We start from the raw sequence: 16,019 nt of genomic DNA, 5'->3' as shown, positions 1-16,019 counted from the left end.
AGTGGGCACCTCCCAGAACATTGTTTTGTGCCACTCCCAAAAGAAATAACCCAGGTGGACACCTTCAGCAATCAGGAGCTCCTCAGTTGCTCATAGAAAATCCCACCTTGGAGTTTACAAAGACTTATGGGTAGAAAAGCCACACTAAGTAATTTACTGCACCACAGTCTTATGTATGTTGGACATGTTATCAGGAGGGACCAGTCCCTAGGGAAGGAGGACATCATGCTTGGTAATGTAGAGGGGTCAGTGAAAAAGAGGAAGACTCTCAATGAGATGGAGTGACATGGTGGCTGCAACAGTGAGCTCCAATATAGCAATGATTGTGAAGATGACACAGGACTAGACAATGTTTTGTTCTGTTGTAGGTAAGGTCACTGTGAGTTGGATCCAACTCTATGCCACCGAACAACAACATGTTCTCTGAAGGATTTGTTTTTCACCCTTGAGAGAAAAATTCATTGACCTAGTATGTCTCCCTTCCTCCCAGTGCTAAAAGTTCAGTCAGTCAAAGTAGCTTCTTTTACTGAACGCTGTGAAGAGGATTAAGCAAAGGGTGCATTGGTTAAGTGCTTGGCTGCTAACCAGAAGGTTGACAGTTCATACCCACCAGCTGCTCTGTGGAAGAAAGATGTGGCAGTCTGCTTCTGTAAAGATTACCATCTTGGAAACCCCATGGAGCAGTTCTACTCTGTACTATTGGGCCCTATGAGTCTAAATCAACTTGATGGCAATGATTTGATTTGAGATTAGACGTGGTCCTTGTTGTGAGTGGTCTTTTCCTCTTGATCCTTTCCCATGTATTTTCCTCAAGTCTTTTATGCTACTACTGCAAACTGTTAGAATTTTTTTTTTTACCATTGATCCACTTCATGTCCAGGTTTTGACAAGTCATTATAGAAGTGACTGGGACTCTGATTATAAACTCCCAGGCTTCCCTACATCACTAAAAACTTTGATACTTTACTTTGAATCTATTTTTTCTCTGCCTATAGATTAATAAATTGAATGGAATAACTTATATTCATCCTAAGAACTTATCCAAAGTGAGCAGAAGCTATGCACAATGGCTATTATATTAATTTTTATAATACATTAATTTTTAAGGTGCTGCATTGTGATACCAGGAACTTTCATTTCTGAAAATACTAATCTGCATTACGTTTGCCTTTTTAAATTTTGATTTACTTTACAAATATTTACATTCGTCAATGAATATTTTTGTATCTTTTATTTCGAAAATAAAGAATCAGATCCATTAAGCTCCCAGTAATAGATTTTACAGGTGACTGGCCCAATTTTAAAATTTAGCACAAGGGAAATGCTGGTTTGTTTGTTTGTTTGTTTTTGAAAAATTGGGTAAGGAAAGTTGGATAATCTTTAGTGGGAGTGAAAATCCCCCTCAGTGAGGTGTTTCTGCCACCCTGTAGATTTCTTCTTTTGCAAACATCTGCTAATGCACTTGTGAAACTAATGAAAATGACTGGAGGGCATGAGCAACACTTGACAGCTGAGAGGATAAATGGGGCCAGGGATGCTCTGGCCCCAGAAATGGGATGTAGAGTCTATATACCCCCAAATCACCCCAGCCAAAATCCAATAGTATTTCTCCTTTAAACACGGGTAGCTCCTAGGCTCTTTTTTCTACTTTTTCAATAACCAGTTTTTCACAAAATTGTTATTTCATTACATGGCCCAAATCAGTATATACCAAAGAGCTAGCCTGATACATTGCCAAGTGTAAATCAGGTTGAAAATTCCCTCACATGCATAGTCCACTGTGTTGTGCCATTTTTCTCTTTTCCTGTGTGTACATTTCCCTGACGTTATATAACAGGTATATTCCAAGTTTGTGACTGAGGAGTCCTGTTATGCCATTAACTAGTATCCAGAGTTTAAGATCTGTGCTGTTGAAAAGCACTGAAGCTCCTACTTATACAAAGATCACATTTGACAACCAGGACACCTAACCAAATCATCTTTAATTAATTCTCAGAAATAATTAATGCATGTGATATTCAATATATTCGTAAGCATTCAAAATGAAACAATAAAAGTAAAAATACAAAATAGGGCAGTAACCCTGGTGAGTATAATTATTGTGATAAAACTTAGCAAGGCAAGGCCATCTAAAATTGATATGCAATAAAAATTAGTTTGTGTTCAATCTTTAGAGTCATATATAAAAGATTCCACCATGGAGTTCATTACCAGTGTCATCATGGGGAATAACTACCACCAGCTGCCCAGCCACTCAACCAGGCCCAGCCAGGTTGGCACATAACCTTAACTACCACACTCCCCTTTTCCTTAAGTTTATTAGGCTCATTTCTAGGTTTTTCCTGACAATAGCTAAGACCCACTTTCATCAGTAAATGGCAGGTGACAACCTTGGTGAGCAGGAGTAGAGTTGATAAAGCTTCTCCCCAGTGAGTATCATCAGAGGAGTAGATGAGAAAGTTCATTTGATTTAGTGCAATGTCCTTCAAACTCTGGCATAAAACCATTTTAGAGGATTTCAATAGGCATTTTTAAAAAATGGAGTACAATATGACTAGAAAATACCAGTGGATATTCACAGATCCTTAGGAAAAACTGGGTTGTTGTTGTTAGGTACTGTTGAGTCAGTTGTAACTCCTAGTGAACCTATGTATGACAGAATGAAACACCGCCCAATCCTGTGTTATCCTCACAATTTTTGCTGTCAAGTCAATCACCTTGTTGAGGGTCTTCCCCCTTTTACTGCTCCTCTACTTTACCTAGTGTGATAGCCTTCTCCAGGGACTATTCCCTTCTGACAACATGACCAAAATATGAGAGATGAAGTCTGGCCATTCTTGATTCTTAAGGAGGACTCCAGCTGTCTTTCCTTTACGAGAGTCTGGTTTGTTCTTATAGCAGTCCATGGTATATTCAGTATTCTTTACTAACACCACAATTCGCATGCATTAATTCTTCTGTGGTCTTCTTTATTCATTATCCTGCTCTCCCATGCACACGAGGCTATTGAAAATACCATGGCTTAGGTCAGGCATATCTTAATCTTCAAAGTCACATTTTTGCATTTAACACACTTTAAAGAGGTCTTTTGCAGCAGATTTGCCCAATGTATATGTCATTTGATTTCTTTTTTTTTTATACTTGATTTTTTTTTATTGTGATTTGGGTGAAGATTTACAGAGCAAATTCACTTTCCATACGGCAGTTTACACATACTTTGTCTCATGACATTGACCACAGTTTACCACAGTGCAACAGCACCCCTCCCACTTCCCCATAGTTACCTCTTCCCAGTGTCCATCCCTCCATGGACTCCTGCCCCCTGAGCTGTCTCCCTGTGCATAGGCAGCCCTTCTTTCTCATGTCATTTGATTTCTTGATTGTGGCTTCCATGGCCGTTGATTGTGGATCCAAGTAAAATGAAATCCTTGGCAACTTCAATCTTTTCTCCATCATGATGTTACTTATTGGTCCAGTTGTGAGGATTTTTGTTGTCTTTATATTGAGGTGTAATCCATACTGCTGACTATAGTCTTTGATCTTCATGACTCAGTACTTTAAGTCCTCTTCACTTTCAGCAAGCAAGGTTGTGTCATTTGCATATAGCAGTTAATAATGAGTCTTATGAGACATTAATGAATTAATAATGAGTCTTCTTTCAAATCGGATCCTATGTTCTTCTTCATATAATCCAGCTTCTCAGATTATTCTTTCAGTATATATATTGAATAACTGTGGTGAAAGAATACAACTCTGATGCACACCTTTCCTCATTTTAAACCACACAGTATCCCATTGTTCTCTTTTGAATGACTGCCTTTCTGGTGGCCCTAAAGAGGAATCCATTTCCTTACCTTTTCCAGCTTTTAGAGGCTGCCCACATTCCCTTTTTCACGGCCCTCTTTCTTCATCTTTAAAGCTAGCAGTGGAATGACCCTTCTATAGACACAGCTCTTTCTGACTGAAGTCAAGAAAGTTTCACCTCTTTTAATGATTTTTAGTAATTATATCACACCCACCCAATAATTCAGGATTATCTCCCCATCTCAAGGCCCTTAACCTTAATTATATCTGCAAAATCCCTTTTGCTGTGTAAAGTAATATATTCACAAGTTCCAGGGATTAGGGTGTAGCCATCTTAGGGGGAGGGAGGGAATTTTCTTCCTAATACAGTATGTTCAAAAGCATTTAATTGACTTAAAGAGAAAATAACAAGTGAAATGTGTGTAACGAATGACAACGCAACGCACTGTGGTCAAGTCGGATCCGACTTATAGCAACCCCTCCTTCGGTCTCCAAGGTGGTATCCAAGTAGATTGCCCAGCCTTCCTTCTGAGGAGTGGCTAGTGGGTTTTAACTGCCAGCCTTCTGGTTAGCAGTCAAATGCCTTAGGCACTATACCACCAGACCTCCCTGAAATGTGTGTAAATATGGTAAAAATAATGAAAGTGGTATTTAAATAACTTAAGTTTGAGAAACACTTCACCTGAGAGACAGCCTAATACCAGGAAGCAGCACAGGCTAGAGAGACAGACCCACCATGTTCAGATTGCTCTGCCAAGAGCCAGCTGGCATCGTCCCAATCCAGTGCTCTAGCTACATGCACTCAGATTCCTCACACACCAAGAAAAGGATCACACCAGACTATCTCCAAGGGTCCCTCTGGCTCCAAAGTAATAATTCTGTGTAAGTGAGTATTTATGTTATAAATTTAAATGTCTGTGCCAAGCATTTAATAAAATGTTTCTAAATATGAAGAAAACCAAAGATGCATGGAAATAATTAGTCCAGGTGAGTGGTACTAATGCGATCCTCAGCCTACACAACTATGAGGACCAAAAGAACTAGATGGTGCCCAGCTACCACTGTCAACCACTGGAGGGGGATCTAAGTAGGAGAGCCTAGATAAAGTGGGAGAACAATGTGGAACAAAAAATCACACACACACACACACAAACAAAAGGGACAAGGTTTGGTGGTCTGATGGAGCCTGATGGAACCCCTGAGACTGTGGCCCCTAACAGGTCTGGAATTGAACCCACTCTTATGGCTGTCAGCCAAACAAAAGACAGGCATATTTACATTAGGTAGAGACACTCCTTGGAGAGATGAATCATGGGAGAATAGAAGGGCTGTGTATGCACAGGGAGACTGTTCAGGGGGTAGGACTGCATGGGAGGGAAGGACATAGGGAAGAAGTAACTATGGGGAGGAAGTGGAAGGAAAGCTATTGCATTGTGGGAAATTGCAGTCAATGTCATGAGATAAAGTGTATGTGAGCTGCTGTATGGAAAGTGAATTTGCTCTGTAAAGTTTCACCAAAATCACACACATGGACAAAAAAAAAAAGTTTCTAGATAACATAAACTACTCAAAAGATGAAGACTTCACTAGCTTCAATGCTGTCTTCCCTAAATGCACTTGTCAAGTTTGAAACATCAAACCCTGGTTGATTATTTAAGTGATTGATTACTATTATAATCTTTAGGAGTGTCTTGTCAGGGTCTTATATCATTTTTTCTTTTGATTTTTTCTTTTGGTCATTTGATTGTTTTTAATAAATAGCATTTTGTAATGGTGAGTGTGCATCATCTTTGGATGTGGATTTTTTGTGGAACATTTTATTGTGTTTTTAGGTGAAAATTTACACAGCAGAAAAGTTTCCCGTTCAACAATTCATACACAAATTGTTCCATTACATTGGTTGCTATCCCCACAATTTGTCAGCACTCTCCCCGTTTCTACTCTGCCTTCCCTGTTTCCATCCCTCCATCTTCCCTGCCCCTCTTTACCTTCTCATCTTTGCTTTTAGGCAAATGTTGCTCATTTGGTCTTGTATAGTTGGTTGTTTTAAAGAGCTCATTCCTCGTGGGTATTATTGTTTATTTTATTGTTGTTGTTGTTATATGCCGTCAAGCCATCGCCAATTCATAGCGACCTTATGTACAACAGAACAAAACACTGCCTGGTCCTGTGCCAGCCTCATGATCCCTACTATACCTGAGCCCATCACTGCAGCCACTGTGTCGATCCATCTTGTTGAGGGCCTTCCCCTCTTTCCTTGACCCACCACTTTACCAAGCATGACATCCTTCTCCAGAGAATGGTCCCTTCTGACAACATGACCAAAGTAGGTGAGACAAAGTCTGGCCATTCTTGCTTTCAAGGAGCATTCTGGCTGCACTTCTTCCAGGACAGATTTGTTAGTTCTTTTAGCAGTCCATGGTACTCTCAGCGTTCTTCACCAACACCACAACTCAGAAGCATCAACTCTTCTTCAGGCTTCTTTATTCATTGCCCAATCTATTATTTGGCTGAAAGGTGACCTCTGAGAATGGCTCCAGTTCCAGGTTAAAAGGGTGTCTTAGGGCCATAGCTTCAGGGTTCCTTCAGTCCTATCAGTCCAGTAAGTCTGGTCATTTTTTCTGACTTTGAATTTTGCTCTACATTTTTCTTCGATTTTAACTGGAATCTTCTGTTATATCCCTGTTCAGAGTAGTCAATTGTAGTAGGTGGACACCATCTATTTCTTCTGTTGTTCTTCTCTTTCTAGATGAGGTTGTGGTCTGTGTGGGCCACTGATCCTATGAACTAATTGCTTCCTTGAGTCTTTGGTTTCCTTTACTCCCCTTCGCTCCAGATGGAAAGAGACTGATAGTTATATCTTAGGTGGCTGCTTGCAGGCTTTTAAGACTCAGCAACTACTATGTAGAATATTATGAACTGTTAGGCTGATTGACTTAGATGTCCCTCCATGGATGGGGACTTTTTCAGGGTATTTCCTGAGTTTAACCAAATAAAAAGTGCTGGCCATGTGGAAGGACCAACATCAGTGGCACAGGACTTCACTATTAGATAGACATTTAAAAGAATGGTGATTCTTAATATGTTCTTCAACTGCACCTTTACATTAAATTGGTATAACTTAAGGGGAGAGAGATACCTGTACTGCTCTTGAAATAATAAGTTGCTTCTATTCTAATACTTCTTGATGATTTTCTATTTTCATTAAAACTACGAACTAAAAAGTTTCTTTGCCTAGTCCTCATAGTCTGACATTATTATTCTTCCTCACCCTGAATCTTAACCTAATTCCATTGCATAAAATAAAGTCAGTTTTGTCCTGAAATAGTTTTAAACCTTAACAGTCTATTTTCTGTGATTACCTCATAAATAACAGGAGTTTCATATCAGTTCTCCTGTGTCTTCCTCCTACCCTTTTCCCCTCTTCACTTTGTGCCCATCACAAGTAGATGCTCACCATCACCCCACAGCACAAGATAAATAAGCTTGGAAGGTTTCCTAGCAACATATTGTTCTGGGAACCTGCTCTGTTTCCCTGAGCAAGATGAGGCCAAACTTCCTCAAATCATAGCCAGATAAGAAAGGATTAGTTTATTGAGGTGTTTAGCAGATGGGAGGGAGCTCTGGTGGCCTAGTGCCTAAGGCACTTGACTGCTAACCAGAAGGCTGGCGGTTCAAACCCAACAGCCACTCCTTGGAAGGAAAGTTGGGCAATCTGCTTCCGTAGTGATACCACCTCGGAAACCCAAGGAGGGGTCGCTATGAGTTGAAAATGACTCACGGGCTGTGAGTTTGGGGTTTTTTTAGTGCATTTCATGAAAATTTCACTTGGAAATGAACCTTTTAACATAAGTAGCAAGACTGACTTAAATGGACAGTGTTTCACATGTGGAAAAGGAAAACAACTTTATAATAATTTGGATTTTAAAAAATTATTTTAGCAGAATTATCTAGGAACAAGCTTGCAATATGGAATTCAGTCATTGGTAAAAAAAGATAAGTTTTAAAACTATGTGTAAAATACTTCTACAGAGGACTGCTGTTCAGCTGTTCATGTCCTGGTCTGGGTATCCAGTTGTAAAAACAGTGGAATATTTCCCATGTGGTAGGCAAATAGCTTCTGGACAGGCTCCCTCCTCACAGTGCCTCTCGTTTCTCTGACCGTAACCCTTGATCCCTGCTCCTAGGGATACATTTGAAATACCATGTCACTGCTTAGAACTCTGAGGCCGCAGACCTTTTTCCTTAGCTCCAGAGCTATTTCAGTGCTAGTAGTTTGCCACTTTATCTTGAGAATCTGTTTTTGATTTTCTTGGTATATATTTAAAATATGTAAAGGGGGGGAAAAAAAAAACTAGAGGAATTTAAGACCACCAGCACACTCAACAAAAATGTTTTGGTTGTTATTGTTGTTTTGTTAGCATATAAGGAAATATATTTTCCTTATTGCTTATCAGATGATAACATGAGACTAACACGGTTGGCAGGTAGTACTTGCCTTTTGATGGCTAAAATTTTAATTGGACACAGTGTACTGTTCTGGAGATGGAGTTATAAGGGATTAAAGTTTCTCATGACAGTATTCAACAATGATTTTGCAATTCAGTTACACCTTGGGAGATGTCCTTACTAGTTTGACTGGGGAGACTGTCCCCCATCGAACAGATGGACACTGTCACAAATGTGGTTGCTTAATGATTTGCACTGTTTATCAGACTTGGTCTGAGTTTGTGAAACATTCCAATCATGGTCATAGTGGAGAATTCCAATACTTTGTATGCTCCCAGTGGAAAGAACAAAGCTAACAGACTAAGATAGGAAATGACACATAATGTCTTCACTTTTTATTGAAAAAAACTCTCTGGCCAGATTCCAGAGAATTGAAACTGCCCTTGTCCCAGAAAGCTATAACATAATTTTATCTTCGTGCTAGATACTTCCCTTTCTCTCTTGCTCCCTCCCCCACACACATATAGATGTTTTCTACATACTATCTTTTAAACTGGTTGAACTCAGCAAGAAACGATCTATTGAAGGCCTAATGTGGGCTAGTACTTTGCTAAGGGTCATGGCAGATGCAGAGAGACATCAACACGTCATCTTTGCCCTCACTGAGTCCTCAAAAATTCAGCAAAAGAGTATGTTTAGAGTTTTTTTTTTTTTTTTAACTTGTTTTTCTTATTTTCTAGCCACTTATGTTAAGACTTAAGGGAAGATGTTGATAGCTAAAGAAACTAAATAATTTAGATTATGCAAGGAAAGACTAAAAATAGACTTAATTTGTCATAAGGGGCAGAATAGATTATAATAGATTAATTCTGATGGAATATTTTTTGAAAAATGTCTATGAATTCAGGTATTGTTTTAGGTATTTAAGAAAAGAAAATTTACCATTGCATCGCCTCTGACTCATGGCAACCCCTACATGTCAGGGTAGATCTGGGCTCCATGGGGTTTTCAGTGGCTGGTTTTCCAGAAGTAAATTGCCAGGCCTTTCTTCCGAGGTGCCTCTGGGTGGACTTGAACCTCCAGCCCTTCAATTAGTAGCTGTCTTGGTTCTCTAGTGCTGCTATAACAGACACACCACAGATGTATGGCTTTAACAAACAGGGGTTTATTCTCTTACAGTTTAGGTGGCTAGAAAATACAAAGTACTAGCTCTAAGGGCTAGGTGAAGGCTCCTCAACCTTCACTTCAGCTCTGCCTCTTGCTCTCCTAGCCCACTGGTGCTGGAGGCATGTCTTAACTCAGGCAGCTGCTGGCTGCTGAGGCTGACAAACCCAAGGTTGACAAGTATAATGGCACGGTCCCAGGATTAACAAGGAACATGGCAGGCTGCTAAATGAGGACATGCTTACATTGCAGGTCCAGGTGTGCCAAAAAGCTCAAGACCTTTCTCAAAGCATCTTATATACTGGAAGCAGCCCACATCCCTAAAGCAGATACTCAGCTGCTCTAGTAGATTCCACCATGGAGTTGAGTACCAGTCCTACCATGGGGAATGATTACATCCAGCTGCACAGCCACTCAAAGCCACGCCCAGCCAAGCTGAAACATAACCTTAACTACCATAGTAGCCAGGCACATTAACCGTTTACACCACCAAGGAGGGACTCCTTAGGTACTTTACCTACTTTATACTATTTCATTCTCCTCACAACCTCCGTGAAGTAGGTATATTTTTTCACCTGTCATTTTACAGACTGAGAGTAAGAGAATTAACTAATGGTTTGCCAAGGGATCACATAGGTAATACCATATTTTTACACAAATAACACAGCCATCCTGTTTTGTTTTGTTTTTTTGCCTACTGCACCCTCTCCCCAAGATATTTTTATAAGTGTACTATGCTAGTTTTTAAAAAATTAATTGGACTAGTGTGCTAGTAAACTTACCTGGAGCAGGGAAGGCACAGGATGACAAAGAAATGTACAGTGTGCTCATTATTTATGTAAAAATACAGTAAATACCTAGTAGGCCTTTAGAGTCTTATCTCTCTAATGTCAAATTCTATGACCTTTACACTCTACTATGCTTATTTGTTTATATGTAGAATCCCCAGATTCTGTCATCATTTTTTGCTATGTAGATTTTCAAAAAACACTACACTACTGTCTTTTTGAGGATTATATGATTATAGCAAGAAATATATGACTTGGTGATTTTTTTAATGATCTCCTATAGGAGCTCTGGTGGCATAGTGCCTAAGACATTTGACTGCTAACCAGAAGGTTGATGGTTCAAACCCACCAGCCACTCCGTAGAAGGAAGACTGGGCGATCTACTTCTGTAAAGATGCACCACCTCAGAAACCCAGTAGGGGTCGCTATGAGTCAGAATTGACTTGACAGCAGCGAGTTTGGTTTTTGGTTTTATGTCACAATGATTCCATATTTCTGAGTTTTCAATGTTAAAACTTAGAATCTGTTTCTGTCAGGTATAATAATCTCATTTTTGTTAATATTTTTGTTGCTCAATTTTTTATTTTTATAAAATACGTTTTATTTTCAACAAGGTAGAAAGGTTATGAGTCAATTATACTTAGAGCTGGTTAACAAAATTCATAGCACTTTTAAGTACATTAATAAGAAGTGGTTATGATTTATTAGCAGTACTCTAAAACCAGGAGTAGAGAAACTATGGCTTGTTTTTATAGAAAGAAGTTTATTGAAACATAGCCACATTCATTTGTTTTTTTCATCCATAGTTGCTTTTATGCAACAATGACAAAGTTGAGTAGTTGTGACAGAGACTTTGTGGCCCACAAAGACTAAAATATTTATTCTCTGAAGCTTTACAGAGAAACTTTGCCTACCCCAGCTATTGAATCTAGACCACTTCCATAGTTGGATATGCTTGCTGAGAATACGAGAGGCATAATCAGGATATAATCAGAAAAATTTTTCCCAAATGGAGTCCTTCTTTAACATTTTCCATCTAATCCCAACAGGTACCGACCAAGAAGTTGAAGAAATATGAGAAAGAGTATCAGACAATGCGAGAGAGTCAGCTGCAGCAGGAAGACCCCATGGATAGATACAAGGTATGGGAGATACATGTCATTCTGAGCAAAGTGGTTTCTTTACCCTAAAGCAGCAGTTGTGGCGAGTTCAATTCCCTCTGATCTTTGTTGATTGACTTAGATTCTCTCTGATAATCCTCAGTAACCCAGGTATGTTTTCATTTCAGGAGACCTCTGAGTAGCCAACCATAATATTTCTTTTCTTTCAGTTTGTATATTTATAGGTTACTCCAGCTGTTGCATTTGTACTGGGAATCTTCATAAGAAGCTGAGAGAAAGAGAGGGAAAGAGAAAGACAGAGAAAGTGGCTTTCAACTGCTTTCAAAAATGAGAAAAAAGGAAAATGACAGAATACTGTTTTAGCTGTGCGTGGTCACATCCACAAAGACTTTTAGAAGGTGAACTGTTACAAGATTTGTACAAGGATGTTTTTATACTTACCTCTGTCTGTAGCAAATATTAAAAATACAAATTTACTCAGAAGGAAAATAAAAACCAGAAAGATATATTGAGCTCACTAATGGTGTTTCTTGCAACATTTATTTCTTCACATAGATTTATGAAGAACATTGACACTGGACTACAGTATATACAGTTTCAGAATCAAATGGTTTTGGTTTAATATCTCATTCATTGTGGTATTTTTTTTTTTAAAAAAAGGGCCATTCACCAAGAATTTTGGGAAATGCTAATTACCAACTTATTTTTTTTCCACATGAAATATCATTATCTCTCTTAAACATGTTTTAGTTCTTTAGACTCCTATAGATGTGTGATGGTTTCCTCTGTCCATGTCAGTACAGTAGGATAAGAGAGTATTTTATTTTCCCATTGAGCACCTATTCCAGGACATCCTGCCAAGAAAAATGCATAGTGGTATTGTTAACATTTTACCCACAGTGGGGTGACTTCCATTTTTGTAACTGGAGTTGCCTTTATGTGGTCAGAGAACTGGCCATTGGTAACAACAGGACAGTCACACAATACCGCTTGTCTCTTTTGCTAAATTGAATAATATAATAGGTTTAGCAGAGGAGCATGGTAGAAAGAATATATAGATTTTCTAGTCAGACAGACCTGAGTTCAAATCCTCGCTCACTGAAAAACAAAAGAGCTCAGGATTTGGAATTCAGCCTTTTAGAATAGATATTAAACCACTTCCTTATCTGTAAAATGTGTGGTATAGTCCTTACATTGCAGGATTGTTGTGAGGATGGAGGAATGTTGTACATTAAGTACCCAGCACATAGCTTGTATTCAATAAATGGTCATTAATCCTCTCAGGCCTACTGATACTAATTTCACACATATTATTAGAATACTATCACTTTATATGGGTCTTTCCCTCCAATCCCTCTTTGATCTTCCTCATATAGCTCCTGTTGTTGTTGTGTTGTTATGTGCCATCGAGTCGGCCCCGACTCATAGTGACCCCTCCTTAGGTTGCCGAGGCAGTATCACTACAGAAGTAGATTGCCCAATCTTCCTTCCGAGGAGTGGCTGGTGGGTTTGAACCGTCAGCCTTCTGGTTAGCAGTCAAGTGCCTTAGGCACCTACACCACCACAGCTCCTCATATAGCTCCTATCACTGCCTAATATCTCACATCAGTATGTTTCTCTCCTTATAGAACTGAGTCAATAAAGAACTGATAGTAAAATCCCACATACTGCCATGGTAAACCCATTGCCGTCAAGTCAATCCTAGCTCATAGAGACCCTATAGGACACAGTAGATCTGCCCTCCTAGCATTTCCAAGGCTATAATCTTTATGCAAGCAGATTGCCACATTTTTCTCCCACAGAGCAGCTGATGGGTTCAAACCACTGACTTTTTGGTTACCAGCTGGGCACTTAACCACTTCACCACCAGGACTGCTTTACTGCCATAATACAAAAAAAAAAAAAAAATCCATTGTCATCAAGTCAACCCCTATAAGGTTTCCAAGGCTATAATCATTATGGAAGCAGATAGCCCTGTCTTTCTTCTGCAGAGCAACTGATGGGTTTGAATCACCAGCTGACTGCTTTAACTACTGACATGATAAATAACTATTACTAGATAAGATGCTTCTGGGTAGGGTTTGCAGCTTATTTCCAGCACCTCCTTCCCCAGTAAAACCAATTGTCACATAGCTCATATAGTGTGCTGCTTTAGAAACACTTGAAGGCAGTAATTACATTATTAAGGGAAAAAAAAAAAAAACATACAATTAAAAATCCAAAATGAAGTTCCCCTACTGCTTGTATCATTCTAATTTTATTGCTGCCATCATTGTAAATAAAATCTAGGAAAAATGCATTAAAAAAAAGTGGAGAGGGAAATGCAAGAGCAACACTATACATTTAAAATCAGTGTAGGCTGAATATGTTATTTTTTCTTAAATCCTTTTTGTTTTAAAGCAGATATGAAAAAATAAATAGTAAGATGCGTACTATTTCATTTATTTATTTATTTGGCTTTAACAAACAGGAGTTTATTCTCTTACAGTTTAGGAGGCTAGAAGTCCGAGTTCAAAGTGCCTACTCTAGGGGCTAGGTGAAAGCCCCTTGACCTTGGGCTTCAGCTCTGCCTCCTGCTCCCGTCCCACTGGAGCTAGAGGTGTCTCTTCACTGAGGCAGCTGCTGGCAGATGCATGCTATTTTTTAAAAAAGTACTCATGCATAAGATTATCAATTTTCTTTTAGAGGTTCGAAGTACAATTGAACTTTTTTGTTTTGTGTTGAAAGATGTTTTGAGTATTGGGGCCTTTTCTATTTGTGCATATCAGAAGCCTCCGATAGCTATTATTTTTGGATTGTTATAATATCTTAATAGATGATCTAACTAATATCCCTATAACCTGTTAATAATGTCTAAGCATTTTTACTGGTGATATACTTGATAAAGTGGTTTTGCTTTCTCACATTATATTTTTAAGGTGGCAATTGACATTGTAGTTTCCACGTATCAACAGATTTGGTCTTTCACATAATCAACATGTATTACTTAGAAGCTAATTGCAACTAATGAATGTAGGAAAGCTTCTTAAAACTTATTGGTATCTTCTAAATTTAATCTTGTCAAGAATAAGATGTCTGTCCTAGAAATGAGCACTTTATAATTCACAGATTTGGGGCTGGGAACCTAGTTCTCTAAACAATAAGCAGGCATGATCTTTTAATCACTGAGGGAGTTTGTACCAGGTCAGTAACAACCTCTCCCAACCATTAAGATCCATACTACTTAAAATGTCATGTCTACCCCTAGCTTGACAAATGGCTAGTTAGAAAAATGTGGCAATTAAAAATTAAAAGGTCCCAGAAAAGTATACAATAAAGCATAGTGCCTAAGGCACTTGACTGCTAACCAGAAGGCTGGCGGTCCAAACCCACCAGCCACTCCTCAGAAGGAAGGTTAGGCAATCTACTTCCATAGTGATACTGCCTCGGAAACCCAAGGAGGGGTCGCTATGAGTCGGTTCCGACTCAACAGCACATAACAATAACAACAACAACAAGAGATATTTCAGTTTTATGCTATTTCTCTTAGACTTGGTGGGACAAATTAAAGGGCTATTGCGAAGGAAGTTAGAGGCAGATTAAAGAGTTAATAATGTAGAGTGGAATTCTTGCTAATCTATTTAAACATATTTTGTGTCCTTATTTATGACATATGCAAAGATCTACCTTCTGAGGTAAATTGCTGTATTCATCTTCATCCAACACTTAAATCTCAACCAAAAAGACATGAAGTGTAGTGCTGGTATAAAGTTAATAGAAATTTTAAAACCCTAAGTATGATTAAAATGTCCTAGAATTTAGGTAGTGGTGATGATAATGTAACTTTGAGAATATACTAAAAACCACTGAACTGTACAATTTAAAGAAGGAGAATTTAATGGTATGTGAATATCTGTTTTTTTAACAAAGCAAAATGTTCCAAGGGGATTACCATCTAGCCTGCTGTCTTCCTTTCATGAATTTTGCTTCACACCAGAGATACCTGTGCAGGAGCTATGCTTGAGAGAGGGAGGCCTTCCTGTTAAAAGTGGAGCTTTAATGACTGATCCTGGGTGTACCTTTTTTCTCTAGGGAAAGGCCAACATAAGTGTGTGTGGTACATGGATTTTCAGTGACACTTATTAGGAATATATATATATATTTTTTTGTTTTTTTACATTGTTGTTATGTGCTGTCAAGTTGACCTGCAACTCCTAGGGACGTTATAGGACAGTGGAACTACCCTATTGGGTTTCCAAGGCTGTGATCATAGGGAGCAGATCACCAGGTCATTTCTCCCACACAGTGGCTGATGAATCCCAGCTCTCAACCTTTCAGTTAGCAGCCTAGTTGCTTTAACCGTTAGACCACTCCAAAAAAACAAACTCACTGCTAGGAGTAGATTTTGACTCGTAGCGACCCCCATTGGGTTTCCAAGGCTATAAATCTTTATGGAAGTAGACTGCCTCATCTTTCTTCCATAGAGCAGCTATTAGGTTCCAACCACCAACCTTTCATTTAGCAGCCAAATGCCTTAATCACTGCACCACCATAAAACCCAACTCACTGCCGTCGAGTCAGATCCGACTCATAGCGACCCCTCCTTGGGTTTCCGAGGCGGTATCACTATGGAGTAGATTACCCAATCTTCCTTCTAAGGAGTGGCTGATGGGTTTGAACAGCCAGCCTTCTGGTTAGCAGTCAAATGCCTTAG

At 39.0% G+C, this 16,019-nt stretch overlaps 1 protein-coding gene across 1 annotated transcript in view; it reads left to right on the top strand.

Annotated features, from left to right (window-relative positions):
* RABGAP1L (RAB GTPase activating protein 1 like) overlaps positions 1-16,019 on the top strand; it is a 920,113-nt gene that overhangs the window by 873,174 nt on the left and 30,920 nt on the right. Inside the window, exon 19 of the mRNA XM_007947094.2 lies at positions 11,255-11,347. Coding sequence (XP_007945285.1) covers positions 11,255-11,347 — 93 coding nt within the window. The remainder of the gene's footprint in view (positions 1-11,254; positions 11,348-16,019) is intronic.

This window comes from Orycteropus afer, unplaced genomic scaffold (assembly GCF_000298275.1).
Source record: "Orycteropus afer afer isolate SDZICR_OR568_19922 unplaced genomic scaffold, OryAfe1.0 scaffold00175, whole genome shotgun sequence".
Taxonomy (NCBI): Eukaryota; Metazoa; Chordata; class Mammalia; order Tubulidentata; family Orycteropodidae; genus Orycteropus; species Orycteropus afer.
The sequence above is the reverse complement of the archived record's forward strand: the minus strand, read 5'-3'. Positions and strand labels throughout refer to the sequence as shown.